The sequence below is a fragment of the Toxorhynchites rutilus genome, chromosome 3, assembly GCF_029784135.1.
Source record: "Toxorhynchites rutilus septentrionalis strain SRP chromosome 3, ASM2978413v1, whole genome shotgun sequence".
Taxonomy (NCBI): Eukaryota; Metazoa; Arthropoda; class Insecta; order Diptera; family Culicidae; genus Toxorhynchites; species Toxorhynchites rutilus.
The window spans coordinates 235,814,727-235,840,140 of record NC_073746.1 but is presented as its reverse complement, the minus strand read 5'-3'; the positions used below and the strand labels follow the sequence as shown (position 1 = coordinate 235,840,140).

At 39.2% G+C, this 25,414-nt stretch overlaps 1 protein-coding gene across 2 annotated transcripts; it reads left to right on the top strand.

The window, feature by feature from the left end:
- The first annotated feature begins 311 nt into the window (after nt 1-311).
- Nucleotides 312-21,940, top strand: LOC129777651 (conserved oligomeric Golgi complex subunit 3). 2 transcript variants are annotated; one of them, XM_055784050.1, is made up of 8 exons: nt 312-427; nt 485-661; nt 720-1,532; nt 1,595-1,758; nt 20,189-20,328; nt 20,395-21,089; nt 21,149-21,496; nt 21,551-21,940. In XM_055784050.1, the coding sequence occupies exons 2-8, from the start codon at nt 500-502 to the stop codon at nt 21,884-21,886; spliced, it is 2,658 nt and encodes an 885-aa protein (XP_055640025.1). In that variant the 5' UTR covers nt 312-427; nt 485-499; the 3' UTR covers nt 21,887-21,940. The 2 variants fall into 2 exon arrangements, with proteins under 2 accessions (XP_055640025.1, XP_055640026.1); XM_055784051.1 differs by having other exon boundaries at nt 367-435; nt 498-661.
- The last annotated feature ends 3,474 nt before the right edge of the window (nt 21,941-25,414 follow it).

Below are 25,414 nucleotides of genomic sequence, written 5' to 3'. Positions count from 1 at the left end.
ATAATGCATGAAACAAGGTCACAGAAAAACACTTATAAGATAAACTCAGCTTAAGCTACGGCAAAGTTTTTTTCACTGCATAAGGAAAACTCATTTTCCAACCGTTTGGAAGATAAATTTTGCACACAATTATTAATTTTTATTAAAATTTAGTATTTAGTAGATGACTTTCAATGTAGGGCCATAATTTGGACCCCGAACTCGATGTTTACAAAAATGTCCAATAAGAGGTAAAAATGTCCAATTAAACGTGTCGCATTACAAGTCTATCCAATTAGCAAAGTGTCGCATTAAATGTAACTTACTGTATATGGAAAAGCTACCTGTCATCCTTGGCCCTTTTTGTTATTGAATGGACTGAATGTCAAGAAAACATTACGGTAGAATATTATAAACAAAAACATACCGGGTTTCGTGGCTTATTTTGGTAAACGGGTACGTATTTTTTTAAATCTATCATTTTCTAAAATCACTTTATTGGTAGATCCATATCATAGCTATGGATGACGTTGCTACATTGAAGAACGAGAATGCCAATTTGCGCAAAATTCAGGCGAGGCTGCTGCAATGGGAACAGAAGGACAACCCTTTGGCGCCGCTGAGTTCGACTCAAAATGAGTTTATTAACCAACTAGCAGAAACTCTTGGTGCAACAACAATGGTTAGTTGCTGCTTTGTTATGTCCTGATTTGTGTTTTATTCAAAACTATTATTTTCAGAAAACCAGTCTTGAGTTTAATGAAGTGGGATTTGAAGTGAAATCATCGCTTGATGACTTCAAAAACTCGACGAGTACAATTGACTCCACCCAAGATTTTTTGTCATGGTATAATGCAGTAGACGGTGAAATCTTGAGACATTTCGATGATGTTTATCTGGATTACTACGACCAACTGGAAGCGCGGTCGATCGAGTGCGACAAACTGCTCGAGGAGATAGATTCGTTGTTGGACGCACTAAAGAAGCTCACCAACGAGTACAATTTTGTGTCGGAGAAAACATCCTCGTTGCATCAGGCTAGCGAAAATCTTCTTCAGGATCAGAACAAATTGAACGAGATCGGGAAGGATATTCGGAAGCGATTGAAGTACTTCACCCAAGCGGAAAGTATATTCCAGCGGTTGCAAAATCCGACCTTTTCCGTTTCGAACGATACGTTCGTTGATATTTTGAACACAATCGACGATTGTTTGGAATATATGCGCGTTAATCCTAGCTTCAGTGAAGCCACTGCATACACAACTAAATATCGCAACTGTCTATCGAAGGCGACTCAAATGATGACGAACTACGTTATCAATATATTGGCGAATGCGACCGCGCAAATTATGTTACCGCGGACGGTTGGCTCTAAGGAACCGGTTGGGCAGGGTTCGGATGCGGCGTTCGCATTATTTTATGGGAAATTTCAGGCTTCAGCCCCTAAAGTCAAACGAATAACGGCCACAATCGAGAGTCGCCTGGATCGCAGTGTGGAATATGAGCAACTGCTAGCCACATTACATCAGCATTTTTTGGCACAGCGAGCTACGGTAATGTACAGAGTTTTATGAGCTTCATAATGGGCTATTGGCTAAGTCTGGTCCAATTTTAGATTGTGAGTTCCGACGTCGAACAAGCGATTCGGGACCTCAGCAAGAAGCATAAAGATGATCACTGTGCATTGGTTCGATCGGCGTGTGCTTTCATGGTGCACGTTTGTCAGGATGAGCATCGGTTGTTTTATCAATTCTTCACCAAGCCAAGCGTGCAGCTCACGTGAGTAATCGAATAAGGTGAACTAATTGACGATCAGATTAATATAAATTTTAGTAAAAAAAAAATTAAATCTGTGAATTCAGCTAGACATATTGCAATTGTGGCGCAGGGAAAACATGAGTATAAATGCCTCACAGAAAAAAGCATATTTCATATTATTAACTAGCTACTAGCTAGTGACCCGGCTAACTTCGTCCCGCCCAAAATTTGTTTTTTGTTATTCAAACATTCACGTTTTCTTACTAAGTGCAAGTTCATGAGTCCAATCGCAGAACTGATTGATCTTCTAATCGACCCCGTTGAATTTACCTTTTCTTAGTAATTCCTAGTACTTCTACCAAAACTCATCATTATAATATCAGATTATTTTCAGACACAATTCTCGTTCAAGATTTTTCAACCATTTGCAAATAACATGTTTCTCCGTTACATGGAATAAATGTTTAGATACAGAAAATATAATAGAATAAAGACAGACCCCTCCCCTCTTCACCCCTTAGAGAGGGCGAAGGAGTGTCTATTCACCATATAAACGTTTCGTGCCCTAAAATCTTCACATGTCAAATTTGGCTCCATTTGCTTGATTAGTTTTCGAGTTATGCAGAAATTTGTGTTTCATTTGTATGGCAGCCCCCCCTTAGAGAGGGGGGTGGAGTGTCTAACCACCATAGAAACATTTATTGCACCCTAAAACGTCCATATGCCTAATTTGGTTTGATTTGCTTAATTAATTCTCGAGTAATGCAGAAATTTGTGTTTCATTTGTATGGCAGCAACCCACCCCCCCCCCCCCTTCGAGAGGGGGGTGGATAGTCTAACCATCATCTCTTCACCCCTTAGAGAGGGCGAAGGAGTGTCTATTCACCATATAAACGTTTCGTGCCCTAAAATCTTCACATGTCAAATTTGGCTCCATTTGCTTGATTAGTTTTCGAGTTATGCAGAAATTTGTGTTTCATTTGTATGGCAGCCCCCCCTTAGAGAGGGGGGTGGAGTATCTAACCACCATAGAAACATTTATTGCACCCTAAAACGTCCATACGTCTAATTTGGTTTGATTTGCTTAATTAATTCTCGAGTAGTTCTGTCGAGTTTAGGCTAGGACGTTGTCAACACGCTTTGTTATCGGTGCTCCAAACGACAAATCGTCTGTCTTTACTAAACAAAGAACGGAATCCTCTTAATGAATAGTGAGACATGGACAAAACGCGAAAAAATACGTTGAAAATTGTTTTTGGAAATACAGCCAAACCACCAGCGCATCTAGGCGTGTTTCGGTTCACTGCAAGGATCCTCAGAATACCAGCAGAAAGTGTTCATTCGATATATAAGGATGAGAACGATCGATGTTTCTACATAAAGTTTCTGGATGAGGTTGCTTTCAATCAATGTATGAGCGAAACAAAGGAAGAATACAAGTTCGAGTACAACGATGGACAAAGCATATTGGTAAAACTGGAAGTGGCTAGTAGATTATTCAGATATGTGAGGATTTTCAATTTACCACCGGAAACCGAAGACAAAGAAATTGCAGCTGTACTTGGTCAATTTGGTGCAATTCGGCAACATGTTCGGGAACGTTACCCTGCTGATTATGGATACAATGTTTTCAGCGGGGTACGCGGTGTACACATGGAGATTGCAAAGGAAATACCGGCTAACCTTTACATCGCACACTACAAGGTTCGTTTGTACTACGACGGTCTGAAAAACAAATGCTTCTTCTGGAAGGGCACGCCAAAGCTGATTGCCCAAAAATCACCTCTGTGAAGGTGGCAGCAAACCGGGTATCATACAGTGGAATTGCGGCAGGTGCAACAACAAGCAATGCACGCACTAATTCCTCACTGAACCTGTCGCTACAAATGACTACGTTGCCACTGACAAGCGAAGGAATTTCTTCGAAACCTATCGAGCAGACGGAGAGACGAGAGCGAGAATCAAGCGAACCGATCGCGAACAAACCGAAAAATGGAAAGAAGCAAAGCAGCGAGGTGAGAGCAAGTGAGATAGATGGTGTCCAGCACTCACCGAAACGACCAACACAAACATCCACTGAAGGTGAGAGTTCAGGCTGTGAGGAAACATCGGAGCGCGGCCGTTCGCGAAACATAATGAAACGAGTGGCAGAGATACCATCAACCGTCCTCGATGCGATGGAGATAAAAACGAGATCACGAAGTATAATGAAGTGGGGGGGGATAAGAATGGTGGAGAACGGAAGTAATTCGTAGTGTTTAGTAAAGTGGCTATCGATCATGTTTTCTTTCGAAGGGTTGGCGATTTAGTTTTTGAGTATTGCTGTGGTGTGTGAGTGAGGCTATGAGTGCTTCGAATGGTTGTAATGCGTGAGTGTGTTGTGTGAATCAAGGCGCCTAGAAGTATATACTAAGGTGGGCCAACTTGCTAAAACCACTCTTCAGCCATCTTGGAAGTCTACTGTATTTTGTTTGTAAACAAAACACAATACGCTATTGCCAAAGTTCGCTCGTGATCAGTCTGTCTCTTTCACGCTACAAGCAAATAATTCCCCTTCTACTTTCTTCCGTGCTGTTTTCATAGACCCGTCTTGGTGTGAATGTGATTGGGAATGAGTGCTGTTTTGGTTGTTTTGTTGAGGGGTCGAATGATGTTTATTTTTTATTCCCTCTTTGAACACTAGGAAAATGAATTTTATACGCAATATAGCAACGGTTAATTTGAATGCCATCAACTTGGATATTAAAAAATCCTTGCTGAGGAATTTTATATATAAGAATGATCTGGATATTGTTTTCGTTCAAGAATTGGCCTTTGAAAACTTTTGCTTTTTAAAAAGTCATGTCGCGATCGTTAATATTAGTGACCAAGATGCTAAACTATAGGTGTTTCGTTCTTGACACTTTCATGACAATACGTGAGACGAGTAGCGAGACGTAGCTTTCTGTATTATTTACTTTTTGTTTGGTTGTGTGGTTATGGTTTCATATCAACTCGCTGAGGAAAACAACTGAAGGAAGAAATAAACAAATATATATTCGTGAAAAATTGTGTACTATAGCTGCAATAAGATAGTTATATTATATATTATTCTATATTTTTGGGGGACCGTGATGATTTGATGAGCTTGTGGGTGTGATAAAAGTGCTATAAGTCTAAGAAATCTGTTGTCCAACTCCTCCACAGATAATCGTTCATCTCGGTTCTATATCATGCCAAAATTATATTGTGAATATTTTATTTACTTCAGATGCCGTATTATTGTGCAGTAAAAGGATGTGGAAACAAGGTTCTCATAACGAAAAATAACCCGGACATTGTTTACCACACTTTTCTCCGAGATGGAGATAAAAATCAAGGTATATGCTCACGTCATTTCCATAGCAGCAGCTACGATGACCGACATCAAATGCGCCATGAACTTAATGGTACGAGGAAATATAGGATGTTGAATTCCAAAGTTAAACCTTTTTTCTGCGTTATATGTATCAGCCATTCCATGTCGAACCGATATAGTGGTTCTCCGGATTTCGTGGAAAGTGGTAGATTTGTTCTTTATTGTATAATATTAGACCCGTCTTTTCTTGTTTTTTTTTATTAGGGCTGTGTGGTATACGTTGCAAATCGTGAATTTTGTCACCGGATTAAGGGCATTGTAGTGATGTAGAACGTTGAACTTTTGACTAGTCTGAAATCGATCCACCGCCGCAACAATAAGAAATTTCTCACCGTGCAATTTTTCGAAATGACTGGTATACTCATCGGCAGTGCGGAAATACTCTCGGCATACAAAGCAGCAGCGCAAAGTCCAAATTGTGTTTCAGCACACGTTCCACCGCAGTCACATAACGAATTTCCGATAGAAGTCGATTCGCCACTACCATCTCTTTAATTTCCTTCAAAACTTTGTCGTTTTGTAAAATTGCATCCAGCATACGCAGGAATTTGTTTTGCTTTTCGGAAGTCAACTCTGAAAAATCAACAAATATAATCATTCTTTAGCGGAATAAATATATCAAACCGACCCACCAGCGTGATTGTTCGGTTCGTGCTGCTCCAGTAGGTTTCGCAACCGCTCCATGTTGAATTTAAAATGATTTGGTCGATTAACATTGGCATGCTGTTGGATTGGCTCATTACGTGTTATCAAATCGTGGTTCATCAGCATCCAGCCCAACTCGTCTATTTTGACACGAGTGTTGCGGCACAGTTTTATCTCTTCGAAAAGTTTCTCGCGTAGTTTCCGTTTGATGATGCCTCCGTCCTTGATCAGATTGTGCCGATAAATTCGTACCACGTACGATTCTATTTCATGCTTTTTCCCTGTTGATAAAATAAAAAAAAAAAGACGGGTGGGTAATGTCGGGGACATAACCGGAGTGACGTAGGACTATACAAAGGGGACAGCTTTTGTTAAATATATATTTTAAATATATTGTTTTATTTTCTTCTCCTACGTGAATACCTACCTATCTAACTGAATAATGGATTAGTTTACTGTTTACTCTTTATGAACATGTTGATGGTTCTGAAAAGAACCTTTGGTGTTGTGTTTTTGTTATCACTCGATATTCCCATCTTGTTCGGTTAAACCTTCCTGTTTAGCTATTGCGTTTGCCACTCGCCACAGCTTTCACAGTTGGAAAATTTCTTCCCATCCAGCTTGTGACATGTTGTTCAGTAAATTACATTTAATGCGACGTGCCGGAGAAACACTTTGCCACTCACTGAAACTAATTGTTGCCTTGATGAGCGCCGAACCGAAGCTGCTTTGTTTTTGATGCGGGTTTTCTGATTGTCGTGAGCAGCTTTGCAAGCCAACTCGAGCACTCCGACGGCCTCTATATACTCTATAATTGCTGTTAGGTATACTGGTGCTCCGGCACCAATCCGTTCGGCCTAGTTACCCTTGCGGAGCAATCAGTGAATGCGACCAACAGGGAACTGGAGACCTGCACGGTTCGAGTGAGACTTTGCCTTTCCCTTAACTTGTCCTCCTTTGTTACGTCCAGGATGCCGATGCCGTACAACCACACGGGTTTACGGTTTGAAAGAAAATAAGATATTTTTTTGGGGTCCGCGTGTTTTATACTCTAGCGGTACACACTCACAGGATAGAGACAAATCGGCAGACTCAGCCAGAGGGGCGAGTCCAACGAGACGAACGAATGAGCGTTAAAAGAGAGCGATGGCAAAAAAATACATTCATTACGATTTGTTCGCCCGTTGGATTCACATGCAGGCTAAAAAGGGTCCTTTTCAGGATCACAAAATTATCTTCAATCTAAAGAGTTTATTGTTTTGTTATCTCTCGATATCCCCATCTTGTTCGGCTAAACCTTTATGTTTAGCGATTGCATTTGCCAATCGCCACAGCTTTCACACCTGTAATTGAACATTTGCGATGACAGTGGTACAGTGTCGACTTTAAATGTGGGGTCATAATTTGGACCCCGAACTCTATGTTAACAAAAATGTCCAACTAAATATGTCGCATTACAGGTCCGTCCAATTAGCTAAATGTCGAGATAAGTGTAAATTACTGTACTTTCAATCTAGAAGCAATTTTAGAATTGGTGAAAATCAATAAGCTCAGAACAACTGCCAAATTCACATACTCATCATATCCTGGTAAACAAATTATAAAAAAATCAATTTGTGTTTTATTATTATTTTGGATATTGTTTTAGAAAGCATTGAACTGTATTTCCTAAACTCTTTTTTGGAAGGTTTAATGGCCCTGAAAAGCGCCTTGTTTTAAGGAATGGTTCCAATTTAGAAAACTTAGTACTCGTGGTTTTGAAAAAAACCATTTCGAACGCCCTCGATGCCGCCTTGTTCTGGATTTGCCACCAAAGCAGTTTGTATAAAGAACAAACTTTTTTCTTCTGCTACCTGATGCCATTTTGCGATTACGTTTGCCACTCGCCACTCGCTGCAACTGCCTGTTGTTGTCTTGATGTCCACCGAACCGAATGTGTTCTGTTCCGAATGCGGGTTTTCTTATCGTCGCGAGCAGCTTTGCCAGCTAACTCGATCACTTCGGCGGCCGAAACTATATAACGCCGGCTAGGTGGACTGGTGCACTGGTACTAACGCGCTCGGCCTAGCTACCCTTGCGGGGAACTCCAGATCAACACGCTTTCCCTTCACTTTTCCTCCTTTACCATGTCCAGACATGGCTGCTTGTGTTGGTTTGTTAATGTGATGTGATGCGAAACGATGTGGTGTACGGTTTGAATGAGAATGATCGTTACGGCAGCGGAGCGGGGATTTTTAAGCTGACTGGCTGGCTCGAGAGTTACGCATGTGTGAGACTGCGACCAATGTTTCGTTAATTTTTTCTTTTTCCTTTCCAATCGTGCTTCATTCTATTTCGCTGCTGCTCTGGTTGCCCGTTTTGGTCGGTACGATTTGAGGAGCACAAAATGGACCAATCAAAAATGGGCACATAGTGCATTTTGACAATGCTTGATATTTCACAATTATTCAATTATTTATCTCAAGAAAAATGAAATGTTATTCGTTATGATAGATGCGTAGATATATTTCCTATCAATTGATGCAAAAACCTTTCCGATCTATTGAGAAATACTCGAGTTATAAGCGTTCCAAATCTTGCATTTTTTCCTACTTGTTCAGTGCCTAGATTTCCATTTCACCCCCTATATCTTCCGGTTAGACGTAGTCCTACGTCAAAACCCTTTTTTTAAATGCTCAATAAAACCACGTACGATTAAAACGCTGCTTGCTTGGAAAGAAAAGCATTGATTGCGCGGCTAGAAGGTAAAATATACTCAAAACATCCTTCTGCACTGTTTTTAATTCGACCGCTGATTGTAGATATCTGAAAAAGTAGAAGCAATTATGAGAAATTGTTATACGAAAAAATCCAGAAAATTACCTGCCTACAGTAAAGCGCGAGCAGCTATTTTGCCAACGAATGCATTTGTCACCAAAAGATATGATTTGTTATGTAAACAAATTTGTTTTTTCACGAGCAATGGCCGAACAGCAATTTTGACATTGCGGTCCACCTATAGTATAACGCCTTGATTAGTGACGACGGAAAAGGAACAGGAATCTTAGTGCGCAACAAAATTGAATATTCTGATATTTTATTGAATGATAACGGTCGATTGTCATCAGTGTGTATTGACTCAATAAATTACATAAATATTTATGCCCATTCCGGAATCAACTTTAGAAAAGAAAGGGATAAGCTGTTCACTGAGGAAATAATTGTTCACTTGGCACATGGGAAAGAAAATGTGCTAGTAGGTGACTTCAATTGTATTCTTGAAACTTCCGATTCAAATGGTTCTGGTAACATCTGCCATGGTCTCAGACAGCTGACGTCTAATCTTGGTCTCAAAGATGTGGAAAAAAATGTTTTAAAAAATCATGTTAGTTTCACTTTCTTTAGGGGTACATCAAAATCACGTTTGGATCGATTCTACAGTTCAAGTAACTTAATAAATTTAGTTCAAAACATTAAAACAGTTCCTCTAGCATTTTCGGATCATCACAGTGTAATCATTAAATTGAATGCTTCCAACGTGAAGAGTGTCAGTTGTATAGGAAGAGGGTACTGGAAACTAAATTGTTATTTTTTAAAAGAGGAAGATATTAAAACAAGATTTGTTTCTATGTATGCTTCCCTAAAAAATCGAAATTCTTTTCAAAGTTTAAGCGTTTGGTGGAATAATGACTTCAAATGTAATGTAAAACGATTTTTCAAAACAGAAAGCTGTAATATAAATCAGCATATATGCAGAGAAAAAAGTTTCTACTATCAATGTTTGAATGAACTATTTCAAAAACAAGCAGAAGGAGAAAACGTTTTGGATGAAATGAAAATAGTAAAATCAAAGTTGATGTCAATTGAAAAGAATAAATTAGATTTCTACACTCATACCATCAAAGAATCTAACATTATGGAAGACGAAAAAGTCAGTTTGTATCAGGCTACATCAACCTTTTCAAGGTCAACTAGGTCAAAAATGATCAGTCTTCGTATCAATGACATAGTAACATCGGATGTCACAATTTTAAAAAAGAGTATCTACGATCATTTTTCGCAAATTTTTAGTAAACAGACTGATGAAACTGATCACCAACATGTTTTACAGAACATTATTAAAACACTTTCTTTGGAAAACAGAGAGGATTTAGTTAGACCAATTGAAGTAAATGAATTGGAATACGTTCTTAAGCATGTATCCAAAAGGTCTTCTCCGGGACCGGATGGTTTGGGTTATGAATTTTACAGCACTTTTTTCGACACGATAAAAGGTGAAATGCTAGATTTATTCAATTCATACCTTCGACTTGGAGTGTATCCTCCTGGTTCCTTTTCGTCTGGAATAATAACATTGATACCTAAAAGGGGTGATGAGCATGATTTGAATAACCGGCGACCGATCAGCATGCTCAATACGGACTATAAGCTGTTCACAAAAATTTTGTGGGTCAGGTTACAGCCCTTACTGAGTGATCTCATCGGCCCGGGTCAATCAGCCTGCCTAGATGATCAATCCTGTATTGACAATCTGCGCACTCTTCGGAATACGCTGTTAAAATCTCAACAAACACGTAATTTCAAAGGAATTCTTCTGAGTATGGATCTGGAAAAAGCCTTTGATCGAGTTGATCACGATTTTTTGTGGGCTATTCTAGAAAAATTCCAATTTCCAATTATGTTTATTGATTGTTTAAAAAGGTTATATAAATACGCTAACTCTAGAGTTTTATCCAATGGTTTTCGAACAGACGCTTTCGCAATCAATTCGTCGGTACGGCAAGGCTGCCCTTTGAGTATGGTTCTGTTTTGTATTTATATCGAGCCACTGATTAGAACGATTTATTCGAATATTGATGGCTGTTTGATTGGAAATTATTTCGTAAGAATAATTGCTTATGCAGACGATATCAACATTCTCATACGTAACAATCACGAATTTTATCGAGTTCTAGAAATAGTTCATTATTATAGTATTTATGGTAAAATGAAAATGAATTTCTCTAAATCGCATTTTTTACGATTTAATAACTGTCGTTCTGGGCCTCATATGATAAAAGAAGTTGATGATTTAAAAATTTTAGGAATAGATTTGCATAAAAAATTTGAGCAAACTGTTGAAATCAACTATACCAACTTAGTGTCTAACTTGAAATTTATAATCTCCCTGCATGCACAGAGAAAACTTAATCTTATGCAAAAAGTGTTCATCTTGAATATTTACATTCTCTCTAAATTATGGTATATTGCTCAAATATTTCCACCAGCGAACAAACATATTGCAGAGATAAAAAGTTTGTGCAATAAATTTATGTGGAAAGGATACCTGTATAGTGTAGCGAAAAATGAATTATACCTGCCAACATTCAAGGGTGGTTTAGGATTGGAAGAAGTAGAAACCAAATCTAAATGTCTTTTTATAAAAAACATTCTACACGCATACCGCGATCCCAACCAACACCTCGATGAGTTTATGTTGAATAACGTTAACAATAGATACTTAACAAGAAACGCTAGGGAATGGCTGGTTATTGCTAGAAGTTTAGAAGGGGATTCCAATTTGAATACAAGTAGGAATATATATCACCACCTTCAAAATGCGATGAAAATAAAACCTCGTTTGCAAACAGAACTGCCCAACGTGCAATGAGAAATTCTGCATTACTCGCAGAATTTTGTGTTCCATTTGTATGGCAGTATGGCATGCTAAACGTGGAGGGGGAACATTCAATGCTCATTCTCTCTTCTCTTCGTGTAATACCTTCTAGTGGACGTCATCCACTCTCAGCTGTAAACAGAATGTAGTCGCTTGTGCTCTCTTAGCGGGCTGTGGTGCATGAAAGCATGATGTGTGGTGCACGAATAGATAATGGAACGGAAGCATTTTTCTCTTATCGCGGAAAGCAAGTTTACTTGTGCTCTGTCAGTAGATTGCATTGCTTGTGTTACTTTCTTATTATTCTATAAAAAAAATTCAACGTTGCACACGTGTTTGGGCTATGCGTTTAGTGGAACTTGATAAAAATGGCAACTAAAAGAAAAAATCAATACTCAGAGGAACCAACCCTAGGCCGAGTGGTTAGCGTCACACCTAACATGCCGGGGGGTTCGGGCTGAATTCCCGTTCTGGTCGGAGAAATTTTTCGTCACTCAAAATGCTTTCAAGGCGTGTTATTTGGCATAGAAATTACAAGTATTAATAAAAAAAACAGAAAGTGGATTATATCTATGGTATAACCGCAATGGTGATGTAGGACTATCGTTGATTCAGTGATCCTTTGTTTGAAGTTGAATCTGAATCCGTTCTGAATGAATGAATAAATGAATATTTGGGGGACTTCGAAAATGAGAGCGTTACGTTGGAGGTACAAGGTTTTATGCATCCAATATTGGATACGAAAATATCCTACTGATGGGGAAGAATAATCTTCAGAAGCTATCCTGTTAATTGCGATTGATTAAAAAATCACAAAACCGAATGTATTTGGTCACAGTGTTACATGGATAGAAAACATTCAAATAAACTCTTTCACATGAATGTAATTTTAAATTCCCAGAGGAACTGGCAGATTATTTTCAGTAACGATTAGATATTTCCACATTTTCCTCGATACTGGAAGCCCACCAGTGGTTTATGCTAACTCGATAACCATCTGTTAATAGCACTTGATTGAAACATATTTGGTCACAGTGTTACATGGATAGAAAACATTAAAATAAACTCTTTCACATGAATGTATTTTTAAATTCCCAGAGGAACTGGCAGATTATTTTCAGTAACGATTAGATATTTCCACATTTTTCTCGATACTGGAAGCCCACCAGTGGTTAATGCTAATTCGATAACCACCTGTTAATAGCACTTGATTGAAAAATATTTGCTCACAGTGTTACATGGATAGAAAACATCAAAATAAACTCTTTCACATGAATGTAATTTTAAATTCCCAGAGGAACTGGCAGATTATTTTCCGGATCTTTCTCGATGCTGAATGGCATCCAAACGGAAAGAATTCCGTGCGTGTATGTGTGTGTGTAGCGGCTGCTTCGATTGTCACCTTCTCTTCTCCTGAAGAATCGGATTCTCTGTGCTCCCTCACAGTTTCAAACAAACTGCTCGCGTTTCAGGGCAGATCTCGATCCTTCGCCGTCCAGCATCCTCACCAACGATGTTGTCTTGTCGATGTCCTCACGAAAAATGAATGCGTCTCACCACCAGAATATCGCTTAAGTATGCTTTTTGTGCGTGATTGAATCGAGAGAAGGCGTGGTTTACGATGGCAATTTGGAAGGCAAACTAGAGGGGAATGAACTCTCTGAGCTCGGAACTTTCGGCGACTGAGCAATAATCGATTGCGGGCGCATACAATATTGGATACGGAAATATCCTACTGATGGGGAAGAATAATCTTCAGAAGCTATCCTGTTAATTGCGATTGATTGAAAAATCACAAAACCAAATGTATTTGGTCACAGTGTTACATGGATAGAAAACATTCAAATAAACTCTTTCACATGAATGTATTTTTAAATTCCCAGAGGAACTGGCAGATTATATTCCGGATCTTTCTCGATGCTGAATGGCATCCAAACGGAAAGAATTCCGCGCGTGTATGTGTGTGTGTATGTGTGTGTGTGTGTAGCGGCTGCTTCGAGATCTTCCCGGGGAACCGTTTGTGGCATCACTCTCCTTCTGATGGATTCATGTATGGCCTAAGGTGCACAAACAGGCTCTTGGTGACACCGTTCATCAGCGCTTTCATGATAAACAAAGAGCTTCCACAACAGCGACAACATGCTCCAATCGCTGTTCAATTAGAACTGAGTGGTTTTCTTTTTTTTTCACTTAAATTCTTTTTATTTCTTAATTTGGTTTACATTATAATAAAGTACTACATATCAAGTGATCAACCTAGGGTTCTACATCTTTAAGTTGCAATGTCAAGTTTTGTAATGATTTGTATCATACACATTATTCGATTGTTTCATATTCCTATTGTAAAATCATGCCTAAACTTTTCTAGTTTTTTGTTACCTTTTTTTTACCTAAATCTAACTTATAAGATACCCTCCCCAAATTATTTACATTATCCCAACTTACACTACTTATCTAACTGGAAATAAATATATCTACCCAAACCCAAAGCCGTTACCTTGAAAGGTAACGACTATGAAGTCAGGTAGCATACTCATACAGATTTTGTATTATTCCGTGTGTTGAGAGAGCGCAACTCTGTTCAAATTTCATACAATTGTTATTGATAATTTCATCCAAGGTTTTAATCCCGGCCAGCTGATGTATCTCCGAATTTCGCGTTCTGGGTGGAGAGTTTAGAATCATACGAATAATTTTGTTTTGTATGCGTTGAAGTTTTAATTTGTGAGTTGGAGCACAGCACTCCCAAATGGGCATCGCATATGCGATAACTGGAAATATTATTTGTTTGTATACTGCAAGTTTATTCGTTAGAGATAATCGAGAGTATCTATTGATCAGGGGATACAATGACCTGATTAAAATGTTGCATCTTGTGTCTGTTTTGTCAATGTGTGCTCTGAAGGTAAGCTTTCGATCGAAAGTTAGACCCAGATACACTACTTCTGAAGACCATTCAATACTATTGCCATTAAGACTGACTGTCATATTTTGAGGAGGAACAAGCTTTGGAGTGTTCTTGTGGGGAAACAATATAACTTGTGTCTTTGCGGCATTTATGCATATTTTCCAATTATTGAAATATCCAGACAAAGCGTCTAACCCTCTTTGAAGTTTAGATCTTAGTTCTGTGATACTTCTGCCCTTGTAAATGATGGCAGTGTCATCTGCAAATAGTGACAGTTTCCCATCAGATGGGAGTGCGGGAATATCTGAAGTGTAGATATTGAAAAGAATTGGTCCCAAGATGGATCTTTGAGGAACACCTGCATTCACAATGAATTTCTCCGATGAAATATTGTTTATAGAAACATTGAACGCTCTATCAGAAAGATAATTTTTATCAAGTATGTAGGAAAACCAAAGTTCTGAAGCTTGTAAATGAGACCATTATGCCAAACATTATCAAATGCTTTTTCAACATCAAGAAGTGCCATGGCAGATGATTTTGAAACTGACTTGTTTCGTTTGATTATGTTGTATACTCTACGAAGCTGGTGAATGGTAGAGTGGCCTTTTCGGAATTCAAACTGCTCATCCAAAAATATATTGTGCTCATTTGCAAAAGCAAGAATGCGCGTTAATATAATTTTTTCGAATACTTTCGAAAATGCTGGGAGAAGGCTAATTGGTCGATAGCTCTTTGAAGAAGAAGGATCTTTTCCGGGTTTTAGTATCGGGATCACTTTTGCCAACTTCCAACTCGAGGGGAAGTAGCCAAGTGATAGACATCTGTTGAAGACAGAAGTCATAATTTCATATAAGTTGTTACTAAGATGTTTCAACTCAATGTTAAATATACTATCGAAGCCGGGGGCCTTCATATTCTTCAACGAGCGTATAACCGAGATAACCTCTGCAGTCGAGATAATTTCATTCTCTTGAGGTACAGAATGAATATTGTCAATAGCTCTTACAGTATCATTCGCCGAAGCTTCAAATGGACTTGTAATATTCTGGCCAAAATTGTGTGAACTAGCGAAATGGTTGCCAATTGCATTAGCCTTTTCGGCAGGTGTTATCAATCGTTCTGAATTGTCAGGTTGTAGAAGAGGAGGAATAGAATTAGACTTGGCCTTGAGAATTTTAGCGAGCCTCCAAAATGGCTTGGAGTTATTCGGAAGTTTACTTATATCTTTTGCGAATTTTTTGTTACGGAGATCAATCATTCTGGTCTGGATAACCTTGGTTAACTGATTATACTGTCGTTTCCTCTCTCGAATACCAGTACGTTGGTACTGTTTTCGATAGAGGTTCCGAAGTCTAATCAAATGTTTAGTAATTGGATCAATTTGAACAGAGTCACTCACCTGAATCGTTTCTGGGATGTGGTTTTGGCGAGCCTCAATAACTGCAGTTTGAATATAGCTGACTGTTGTTTCGATATCTTCGGGAGATTCAAGAGGCTGATCGAGATCAATATTGTTGTCGATAAGCTGCTGGAATTCCACCCAATTCGCACGATGATAGTCTCGTCTACATCGTGGCCTCCTGACAACGACATTCACTTTCAATTCAACCATCACTGGGAAGTGATCCGAACTCAACTCGTTAAGGGCAATAGGATCACCGATGTGGCGATCCATGTTGGTAATGAAGAAATCAATGATGGAATGTACTTCAGAACGAGAAATTCGAGTGGGGGTTGCTGGACTAAGAATCCTGTAGTGCCAACACTGTAGATCATCGTTTAGAGTCACTCCATTTTGATTCCTCCTTTGGTTTCCCCAGGACTGATGTCGAGCATTAATGTCCCCGCCGATAACGTATTTCGACTGCCTTCGTGTTAGCTTGATGATATCGTTTTTAAGAAGCAACGCCGAGCCATCTCTGATTGATGTCTGCTTGGGATAGTAGACCGCAATCACGATAATAGGCCCAATCGATGTTGTGATTTCCGCTCCTATAGCTTCGATGATGTTGAGTTTCAGGCACGGCAAAAGTCGATATCTGATGTTATTTCTGATGGCTAGGGCAACACCTCCTCCACCAGAACTAGTACGATCCATTCTCAATAGACGATAATTCGGAACCCGAAGGTTAACATTCGGATAAAGATGCGTCTCGGTAATGATAGCTACGTCGATGCTGTTTGTCACTAAGAAGTCAGTGAATTCGATGACCTTACTCTTGAGAGAGCAGGCATTCCAATTAATTAGCCTGAGAGATGACCGATCCATGGTTATAATAAAAGTGTAGCATGACTTGCACTTGTTCCTCCCCGACTTGCACTTGTTCGCAACCAACAACTTCTAGTCTGTCGATCTAGTTCAAGAAACAGGGTTGCAAGTTCCTGCATGCTATAAAGCTCCTCAGTAGAAGAGGAATGAGGTGAATGTTTTGGTGTAGGTGATGAACCAATAGCTGCAACCTTACTATAGCTCGGTTGCTCCTTTTTTGGCTTTTCGCTAGAAGAGGCCGTTTGGGGACGACCTGTAGGAAGTGGAAGAGGAGGAAGAACAGGAATCGTGCGAGAAACCATTGGAGGGAACTCCTTGTCAGTAAGTTCTGGAACCTTCTTCCTATTCTGTGTTTTATCAGTAGCTTGCTTCCGGATACGTTTAAAATCCGCACGTTTTGTGCAGCTACGGCGGGTGGCTTGGTGACTTTCGCCACAGTTAACGCACTTGCGAGGTTCTTCCTCTGGAAGGCTGCGAGTTTTCATGTGACAGTTTCTTGTTCCGTGTCCAAAACCAAGGCAATTTGAACATTGCGTTACATCCCGATGTTGAGGTTTGTATCGGTCCCATTGTACACCTTAAATGGTTTTTCAGACGGCGGTGTAAAACTCATGATTTTTTTGATTTCAGGTATGATCCAATTATTTTATATTGCTCCAGGTTGGGACTAGTGATTTTAATCCCGATGCTGCATATTTTAAAAACTGGCTGCAATTTCAGCGCCAGCAGTTCAGACCTCAAAGTTCCTATATCTCTCGATGTTGTAAAATAAGGTGGTACTTTCACCTTTTCCTCAACATTTACTTTCCTGGTAGTTGGTTCCTCCTCGGTATGGCCATCCAATAAAGCATAGCGGTTCCTTTCTAATATTGGCTCCTTGCCGGTGTCCGATCGATGTCGTTTGTTGGTGCCATGTGGTATGCCTGGGTCGGTTGACCGGGTTTTCCCCATTGTTGTAGTTCTCAAGGGCAGACAGGTAGTTGATGAATCGCAGGTAGACAATCTGAAAGGAGAAATTAATAGCTTTTTTAAAAATCAGGTAAAGAATGGAGCTCCAAACACGTCCGTCTCTGTCGACGGTCGGAGTGGAATGAGAGTGGTTTTCCGAGCAGCGCTCGCTTATATACCGATTCAATAGCCTGTTTTTAAAGCAATTTTAAGACTATTGAAACAAGTTTTTGGATCAAAAAGTAACAAGTATAGAACGCGTAGACATTTTATCTTTCGAATGAAGTGTTTATCATACCATTTCGTTCAGTTGTTTAGGAGCTATTAACACTCAAAATCTCGGTCTCCGGCGTAACGCTTTCGTTTTCGAAACTTTGATTTTACACCCCGGTATAGAAATGAAAGACGTAGTCCTACGTCAAAATATCTGCATTCAGACTCGGTAACCATCTCTGAATCTGAATGATTCAACGGCAAATCGGCCCGTGAATCTCATGTGCTACCGAACCAAATATACAGCTTACAGACTACGTGCAGAGGACAAGAGAGTATTGCTAGACTCTCTCCGAAAATTCTCACAGCTGTTTAACGTTATGAGTACAAGTTCTTCAGCACATACGCATGGAAACATTCGTTCTCGCTATTTTCCCTCGCGTGACATCTTCAGCGCAAACATCAGTTGCTCGGTGTGTTAGTGTGAGAGTTTCAGAGCAGCTGAACTGTTTTACGGTTCGTTCATTCAAATTTGAATGAATGGTGAGAGCACTGACGGTAGGACTATATGGACTGTATGTGTTAGGTAATCAAGCAATATGAAGTAAAAAATTTCATTCAAACTTTTATATTTTTACACTGCACTTGGCCCTTCTGTTCTGATAGAGAATCATTTACCTCCCAAGCACTAATATCACCACCAGACGTCGACACTGTACATTTGTCGTCGCAAATATGAACAAATCAGACTATATAACGCACACCAACAAACCACCGCATTCGTGAAACTGAAACGTTTTTTTTTATTACAGAGTCAGTGTGGCACAGACTCAGTTTTGAAAACGAATTCGCTATAAGTTTGAGTTAAAAACACGAAGAAACGTCTGCGAACTCGTTGTCTGAAGTCCGAGCGTCTGCTATCCAGGGGAGGCATTGCGCATTTCGAAACGAGTAACTCGTTTCGAGAGAATTCGAACTCAAATCGAAATGGTTTTAGTATTACGTATATTTTTCAAGTTCATATTTTCGGTGTACTAGATTTAGAGCAAAATTTGTCGAAACGAACAAAAATCACTCGTTTCGAAATGCGCAATGTCACCCCAGATTTACTCAACAACATTTACCCTCGAATGGGGTGGGCAATCTTGTCTAAATCGATGGAAAGATGACTGGTGAATCCTACGTCGAAACTTAAAGCCGTCACTCAGGAAAATGAATATAAAAGGTATATTTTCCAACCGAACAATGATCACGCCTCGAAGATTGCGAAGCGCTGTTTCCAGTCCAAAAAGATTCAGATGCTTGAGTGGACACCCCCGTCCCCAGACATCAACGATGGATGAAAAAATTCCATTGGTTTCGCGGAGAAATCTTAAAGATTTTGGACTGGTATGCAAACCGCATGACATGCATTTGATACCTTGATCGAGAAGGGAAGACCGATACCTTGGTCGAGAAGGGAAGATCGATATTTACTTTTTAACTGGACCGGGATGTAAAACGTTAAATGCGTTGAAAAAAATCGAGGGGAAATTCAATCAGTTGTTTGATTCGCGTTGATCGTGAAATTGGATAAACAAAAGGTTTTCACTTTTGGATTGAGTGCGACAACAGGTATGACATATAATTTGGGGAAAATATTTTTCTGTAGGTTGGTCAATGTTCTTGTCATGCGAAAATAATGTGAATTTTTATGACATTTCAAATTACATTCGAATGCCCCTCACAGCAAATCTTCAAATTGAAAATGGCGTCAATTGTTTACGAAATTCTGCTTTTTAACTGGGTTCAAAGACCAGTTCACGTACGCCCAGTTGAAAAGCAGTCCAGTTAAACCAGGTTAAACCAGGTTCTGTTATCGAATGGAGTGATATAAATTTGAAAATGAATACAAACAATGGCTTGTTTACACCCTATCCATTGCAAGAAATTGCAAATTGCAGTGAATTATTCAAGAAATATATAAAAAAAAGTATTTTGCGTAATGCTGTTAACTTTTTTTCTTTTCAAAACTATATATCATTCATTGTTATTCAAAACTGTAGGAACCGTAGAAACGATATATCTTATTTGAATATATTTGAATACTCCAGTAATACGACGCAACACAAAGCCTGCTTTACTATTATTCAATTGAAACAGTGAATTAATTTTATGAACTGCAGAATACAAAATTTATTTGCTAAACCAACTACTTATGACCACGAAATGGAAAATGGCACTAAGCATGGGATGATCATAATAACTTATTATTTGCGTTGAACTCAATATATTTTATTTCTGTGGTTCAACAAGTTTTTGTATTCGTCCGACGAAAGCTATGTAGAATTATATATTAAATCGGCTTCCCTAGAAAACTGATCAGGCGTTTTCAAATAGCGTTGAACGATGTATTTCAGACGAGATTATTCAATAATATCAATATCGTTGCAGAGCATATATGGAGGGACTGTGTACCATTCTGTACGACACGTTGCGGCCATTTATCATTCGAATCGATCATCTCGAGACACTGGCCGAAATCTGCAGTATTCTGCGAGTGGAAATGCTAGACGAGCATGTGAACTACAATCGTGAGTGGTTTATATTGTCATGTATTGCAATTGCTAAATAAAAACTATTTATTTTTGGTTTTGCAGCGGAACCCCTCGAGGCTTTCGCGAAGATCGTCTATCAGTTGCTTCAGGACGTCCAGGAGCGTATCGGTTTCCGAGCGCAGAGCTACTTGGAATCGGACATCCTGAACTATCGTCCTTCGGCGGGTGATCTTGCCTACCCCGAGAAGCTGGAAATGATGGAGAGCATTGCGCTTTCGCTGCAAGAAAACTTCCTGAGGCGGGCCGACTCGCGCAGTTCGATTGTTTCAATGGCCTCCTTGGCTTCCCAAGAGGTGGAAAGTATCAACCAGCAAGCCGAGTTGGTAGCTAAATCCCGAGCTGGCAATTCCCCGGCTGACTTGCACGGAATGTGGTACCCCACAGTGCGCAGAACACTGGTGTGTCTATCACGGTTATATCGCTGTATCGATAGGGTGATTTTTCAAAGTCTGTCCCAGCAGGCATTAACGTATTGCATTCAAAGTGTTTCCAGTGCCGCCGCCCAGATTAGTCAAAAGAAAAACAGTATCGACGGGGCGCTGTTTGAAATTAAGCATCTGCTTATTTTGCGAGAGCAAATTGCGCCCTTTCGGGTGGATTTCACTGTTAAAGAAACTAGTTTGGATTTCAGCAAAGTGAAAACCGCTGCCTTCGAGTTGCTACAGAAGAGGAAGCAACTTTTCGCGCTTGGCTCTAATAATGCGCTGTTGGAGTTTCTGCTTGATGGAACTCCACAGGTTAGAACAAATGCTTGCTTTGAGATTCAATGATTTCCAAACACTATTTTAATTTCCAGGTTAGAGAACAATTGTTGGATTCGCGAAAAGACGTTGATCGTCAGTTAAAGACCGTTTGCGAAATATTCATCAGGGACGCTACTCGACAGCTGGTGGGTCCCATTCTGACCTTTATCGACACGGCCCAGAACCATTTGAAGCAAAGTACCGTTTCCGGTTCAGATGGAGCGAAACAGCAGCAAGGTCTGGCACTAAGAATGGCACCTTTCGCCGCTCCGCAGCAAATCAGCTCCATCATTCAGGAAAGTATACGGAATATCAAAACGAAACTTGGTGGGCTGCAGCGGTCGATGCAGCTCTATTTGGCTAACAAGGACACGGAGTTCATTCTGTTCCGGCCAATAAGGGTAATATATTGTCAGGTTTTCATGCATTAAATTAAAACACCGTTTACATTACAGAACAATATAATTGGGTCATTCGTTAAGCTGGAACAACTCCTAACGACCAATTCCTTTAGCAAGGATGATCTAATAATCGTAAGCTGCCCATCGGCCGAACAGATATCAGTATTGCTTTCCAATGTTAATTTGAGTGGTTCTGGTGAAGCTGTCGGGAAAACACTGGATGCTCAACGTAAAACTAGTTCCTCTTCGATGAGTAGTGGAGGAGCAGCTCCGATTAAACCTCAAGTGGAGAAAAAAGTAAGTTTTGACAGTGAAGCCAACACAATTGTGCAAATAGATTCAGCATCCGAGGAGGGTGGCACGAGTGAAGCTACCGTAGTCGAAAATTGAAATGAAAACTTGTTATTATCAGACATACGCAATTATAAAATAAATATTTTGTTATCCACTCCAATGTGTTCTTTTTCTTATTGTTAAGAACTATTTATTGACCAAGGCGGATACGATATATTGTCCAATTTAGGATAACCTATCATTTCTTCATATTCGCAGGATTTATCATACATTCTGTGAAATAGATACCGCGAATTTGTGTTTAAAAAAATGCTTTATTGATCATTTAAACTTATATTATCGCATTAAACATAGGCCCCTTCTGAAGCAATAAAACTTTTTCCGAAGAAAATCCATGTCTTCAATGCTGTCAAAACGGGTCCTATGAAGCGGTAATTTGAGTTGCTGAAATAGAAAATGCCACAAAAGTTCGTCGGTAAACGAGGGATGAAAATTTGATCTTTCAAACATTTCAAGCATTGTGATGTTTTTTTTTTTTTTTGAAGAAGATTGTGTTCTTTTGGTACTAGTCGTGCTGTGACTTTTCCACGACGTGGCAAATGGTCCATCCCTTCTCGGCCATCTTTGAACGCTTTATTTCATTCATACACTCGTTCTCGACATAGTTGAGTCACCAAATGTATTCTGCAACATTTTCTCAGTTTCGGCATAATATTTTTGAGCAATAGAATTATTCATATAAAAAATCTTCGAGCAAAAAAAAAATTAACTTGTTCTTAATTACATTGTAAATAGTGATCGTTCGATTAATCGATTAATCGAATACTTCTTACAGAAATCGATTATTAATCGAACGATTACTGCACAACCAATAATCGAAGCGAACGAATAATTTACGTCGATTAATCGATCCAAATCCAGAGAAAAAAACCGCTGCAGTTTTATCCTGAGAATCAATCATTAGCTTTGACGCTCCCCTAAATTCGTAAACAAAGCTCAATGCCGCCAACGCGATAATAATTGATTTTCAGGCGGAATGAACACTTCTTTGATTCCATATGGTTTTTTAGCAAACGAGAAATGGTAGTCTAAGTAATTATTTCTCCCAGTGTGACGATGAATCGATTAATCGATTATTTGGGGCTGATAACGATTAATTTCAAAAATCGGGGATCACTACCTGTAAACAATCTAAATGACAGACCGCTATCAAAATTGGTATTAAGGCCACTGACAGTAGTACCATCATAAAAAAACTAGAACGGAAGTACGGAAGAAAGCAGAAGGGGAATTATTTGCTTGAAGCGTGTGTCGCAGGTCGCAGGATCGCCATGTGGACACCCAGTAGTCTCTTTCGGTTATATGAAAAGACTTTCACGTACGCGTTCATACTGAGTCCGCCCAACTGGGTCAGACTCCCTTTTATTCAATTCGTTTATTTCTTACAACTAGCTACAACCTAAATTCTATTATTATGCGTGGTCAGGCGAATTGTAGTAAAACACATAACACATGTGTCCGAAAAGATGTCAACCGGAATCGAAAGCATAAATAGGAAACGTTTGCGCATTTGCGCAAGCATGTGTTTGTCATTAAATTCACGCTAGCGAAGCTAGCGAAGAAGTGCAAAAGTAAACAAAGGAAGTTAATGGTCAGCGCGTCATATTATGCAATAAATAACCATCGGAACCTTGGCCTGAATTTACGACATGGTTCGCATGTTTATTTTGGTTGCACAGCGTGACGCACTTGCTAGAATTTTGTTGCCATAAGGGCATGTGTATCGGGTTGTAGGTGGTCCAGTGATCCTGTTACACCTTCCCTCTTTTTGAGAATGATGTAATCTAATGGAATCATTCGTGTTCAGTAAATTTCGCCTAGAATTCGTCTGACCTTACAATTATTCTGGTTTTTGTATGTATAAACATGTTTGTTTAATATTTGGAATATGTACATTTTTTTTTTGTATTCGAGTTAATTAACTAACTAATTACTAACTTGGTAAACTGTTGTAGTATACAATACAACATAGGTATTTGAATAGGTAATATTATAAACTCGTGATCGTCTGGGAATTTAATTTAGTTATGCATTCCCTTCCCCCTAATGGAGATGGGTTGCTCATTAGTTGCATTTTATTATGCGATTTTTATGTATAGTCTGTTTGTTTTTAGTTTTAATGTCTACAATTGTGACATTGGGATGCTCAATTGATATTATTTGGAATGGTCCAAGGTATATTTTATCTAGTTTTCTTCTGTTCTCATTCGTTAACAGGACTGAATCTCCTATTTTTATTTGTATTGGTTTGGCAAGTTCACTTTGTTTATCTGTACGCTTCTTTTTTATTTTATCAATTAACTCTTTAGTAGTCTTTGCTGTAACTTTTAGTTTGAACTGTAGCTCTTTGTGGTAGTCTTCGAGATTGTATATTGGTTCTATATGTGTAGGATTTTGGATATTGAAGGGTAGTATGGCGTTTCTGCCAAAAACGAGTTCGAAAGGTGTGTAGGAAAAGTCTGTGTGAGGAGTCGTGTTGTAACAGAATGTGTAGTAAGGCAGCCAGTCATCCCAATCACTTTGTGTAGGGTTGACAAATTGTCTTACGTATTCATTCAGACAACGGTGATTCCTTTCTAGTCCTCCTATGGATTGGGGGTGATAGGGTGTCGAAAAATTTTGTTTTATCTGTAATAGTCTAGATATGTTCTCGAATAATTCATTCTTGTATTCGGTTCCTTGATCTGTTTGGATAACAGAAGGAGTGCCGTAAACAAGGATGCAGTTTTCGACGAAAGCTCTTGCTATTGTAGATGCTTGTTTGTCGGAGGTTGGTTTTATTATTACATATTTGGAAAGGTTACATTGGATAGTTAGGGCGTATCTGTTTCCGGAATTTGATTTATTGAAGGGGCCAATCGTGTCCATGGATATATGGTCGAAGGGTTTTTGAGGGGTTTTGGTTTGTATATAATTTTCGTTAGATATCGTTAAGTATTTGTTCTGTTTGCACTGTATGCAATTTCTGACGTAATCATAAATTTCTTGTTTCATTTTTGTCCACGAATAGAGTCTACTGAGTTTTTTGTATAGTCGGCTGGCACCAACGTGTCCGCCTATTGGTGTGTTGTGAAAATTTTTTAGGATACTTAGTTTTTCTTCACTGCTTTCTATCACACGCTTGGGTGTGTAGAGCACTATTTGCAAGTCTTTTAGTGAGTCGTTACAAGTCTTCTTGAAGAGTTGAACGCTGCATAATTGGAATATTGCGCTCGATAACGCTAGAGCTATCACGCTTATTCTCAGTTTCTTGGTCATATTTTCAATTTTTTGTAATAAGTTTCCTAGGGATTTTTCGTCATTGCTTGCAATTTCAGTGTATGTCGACATTTTTTCTCTATATCCTGTTTTGTTTGTTATTGCGCATTTTATTATTTCAGTTTCATTTTCACAAGTGATTTCATTACTTTCAAATGCGCGTCCGCATTGAAGTTTGGGTAGACTCTCCCATTCTCTAGGTTCGACTGCCTCGTACACTTTAAGTTGATCAGACTCGGTGTTGTCGAGTGCAGTGAAATTCGCTTTTTCGGGGTTATTTTCAATTCTTTGTGTTTTCCTAGTCAT

Coding starts and splice junctions, on each gene's coding strand:
- LOC129777651 (XM_055784050.1), top strand. CDS start 500: ATGGATGACGTTGCTACATTGAAGAACGAGAATGCCAATTTGCGCAAA. Junction 662..719: donor CTCTTGGTGCAACAACAATG/GTTAGTTGCTGC, acceptor TATTATTTTCAG/AAAACCAGTCTTGAGTTTAA. Junction 1,533..1,594: donor TTTTGGCACAGCGAGCTACG/GTAATGTACAGA, acceptor GTCCAATTTTAG/ATTGTGAGTTCCGACGTCGA.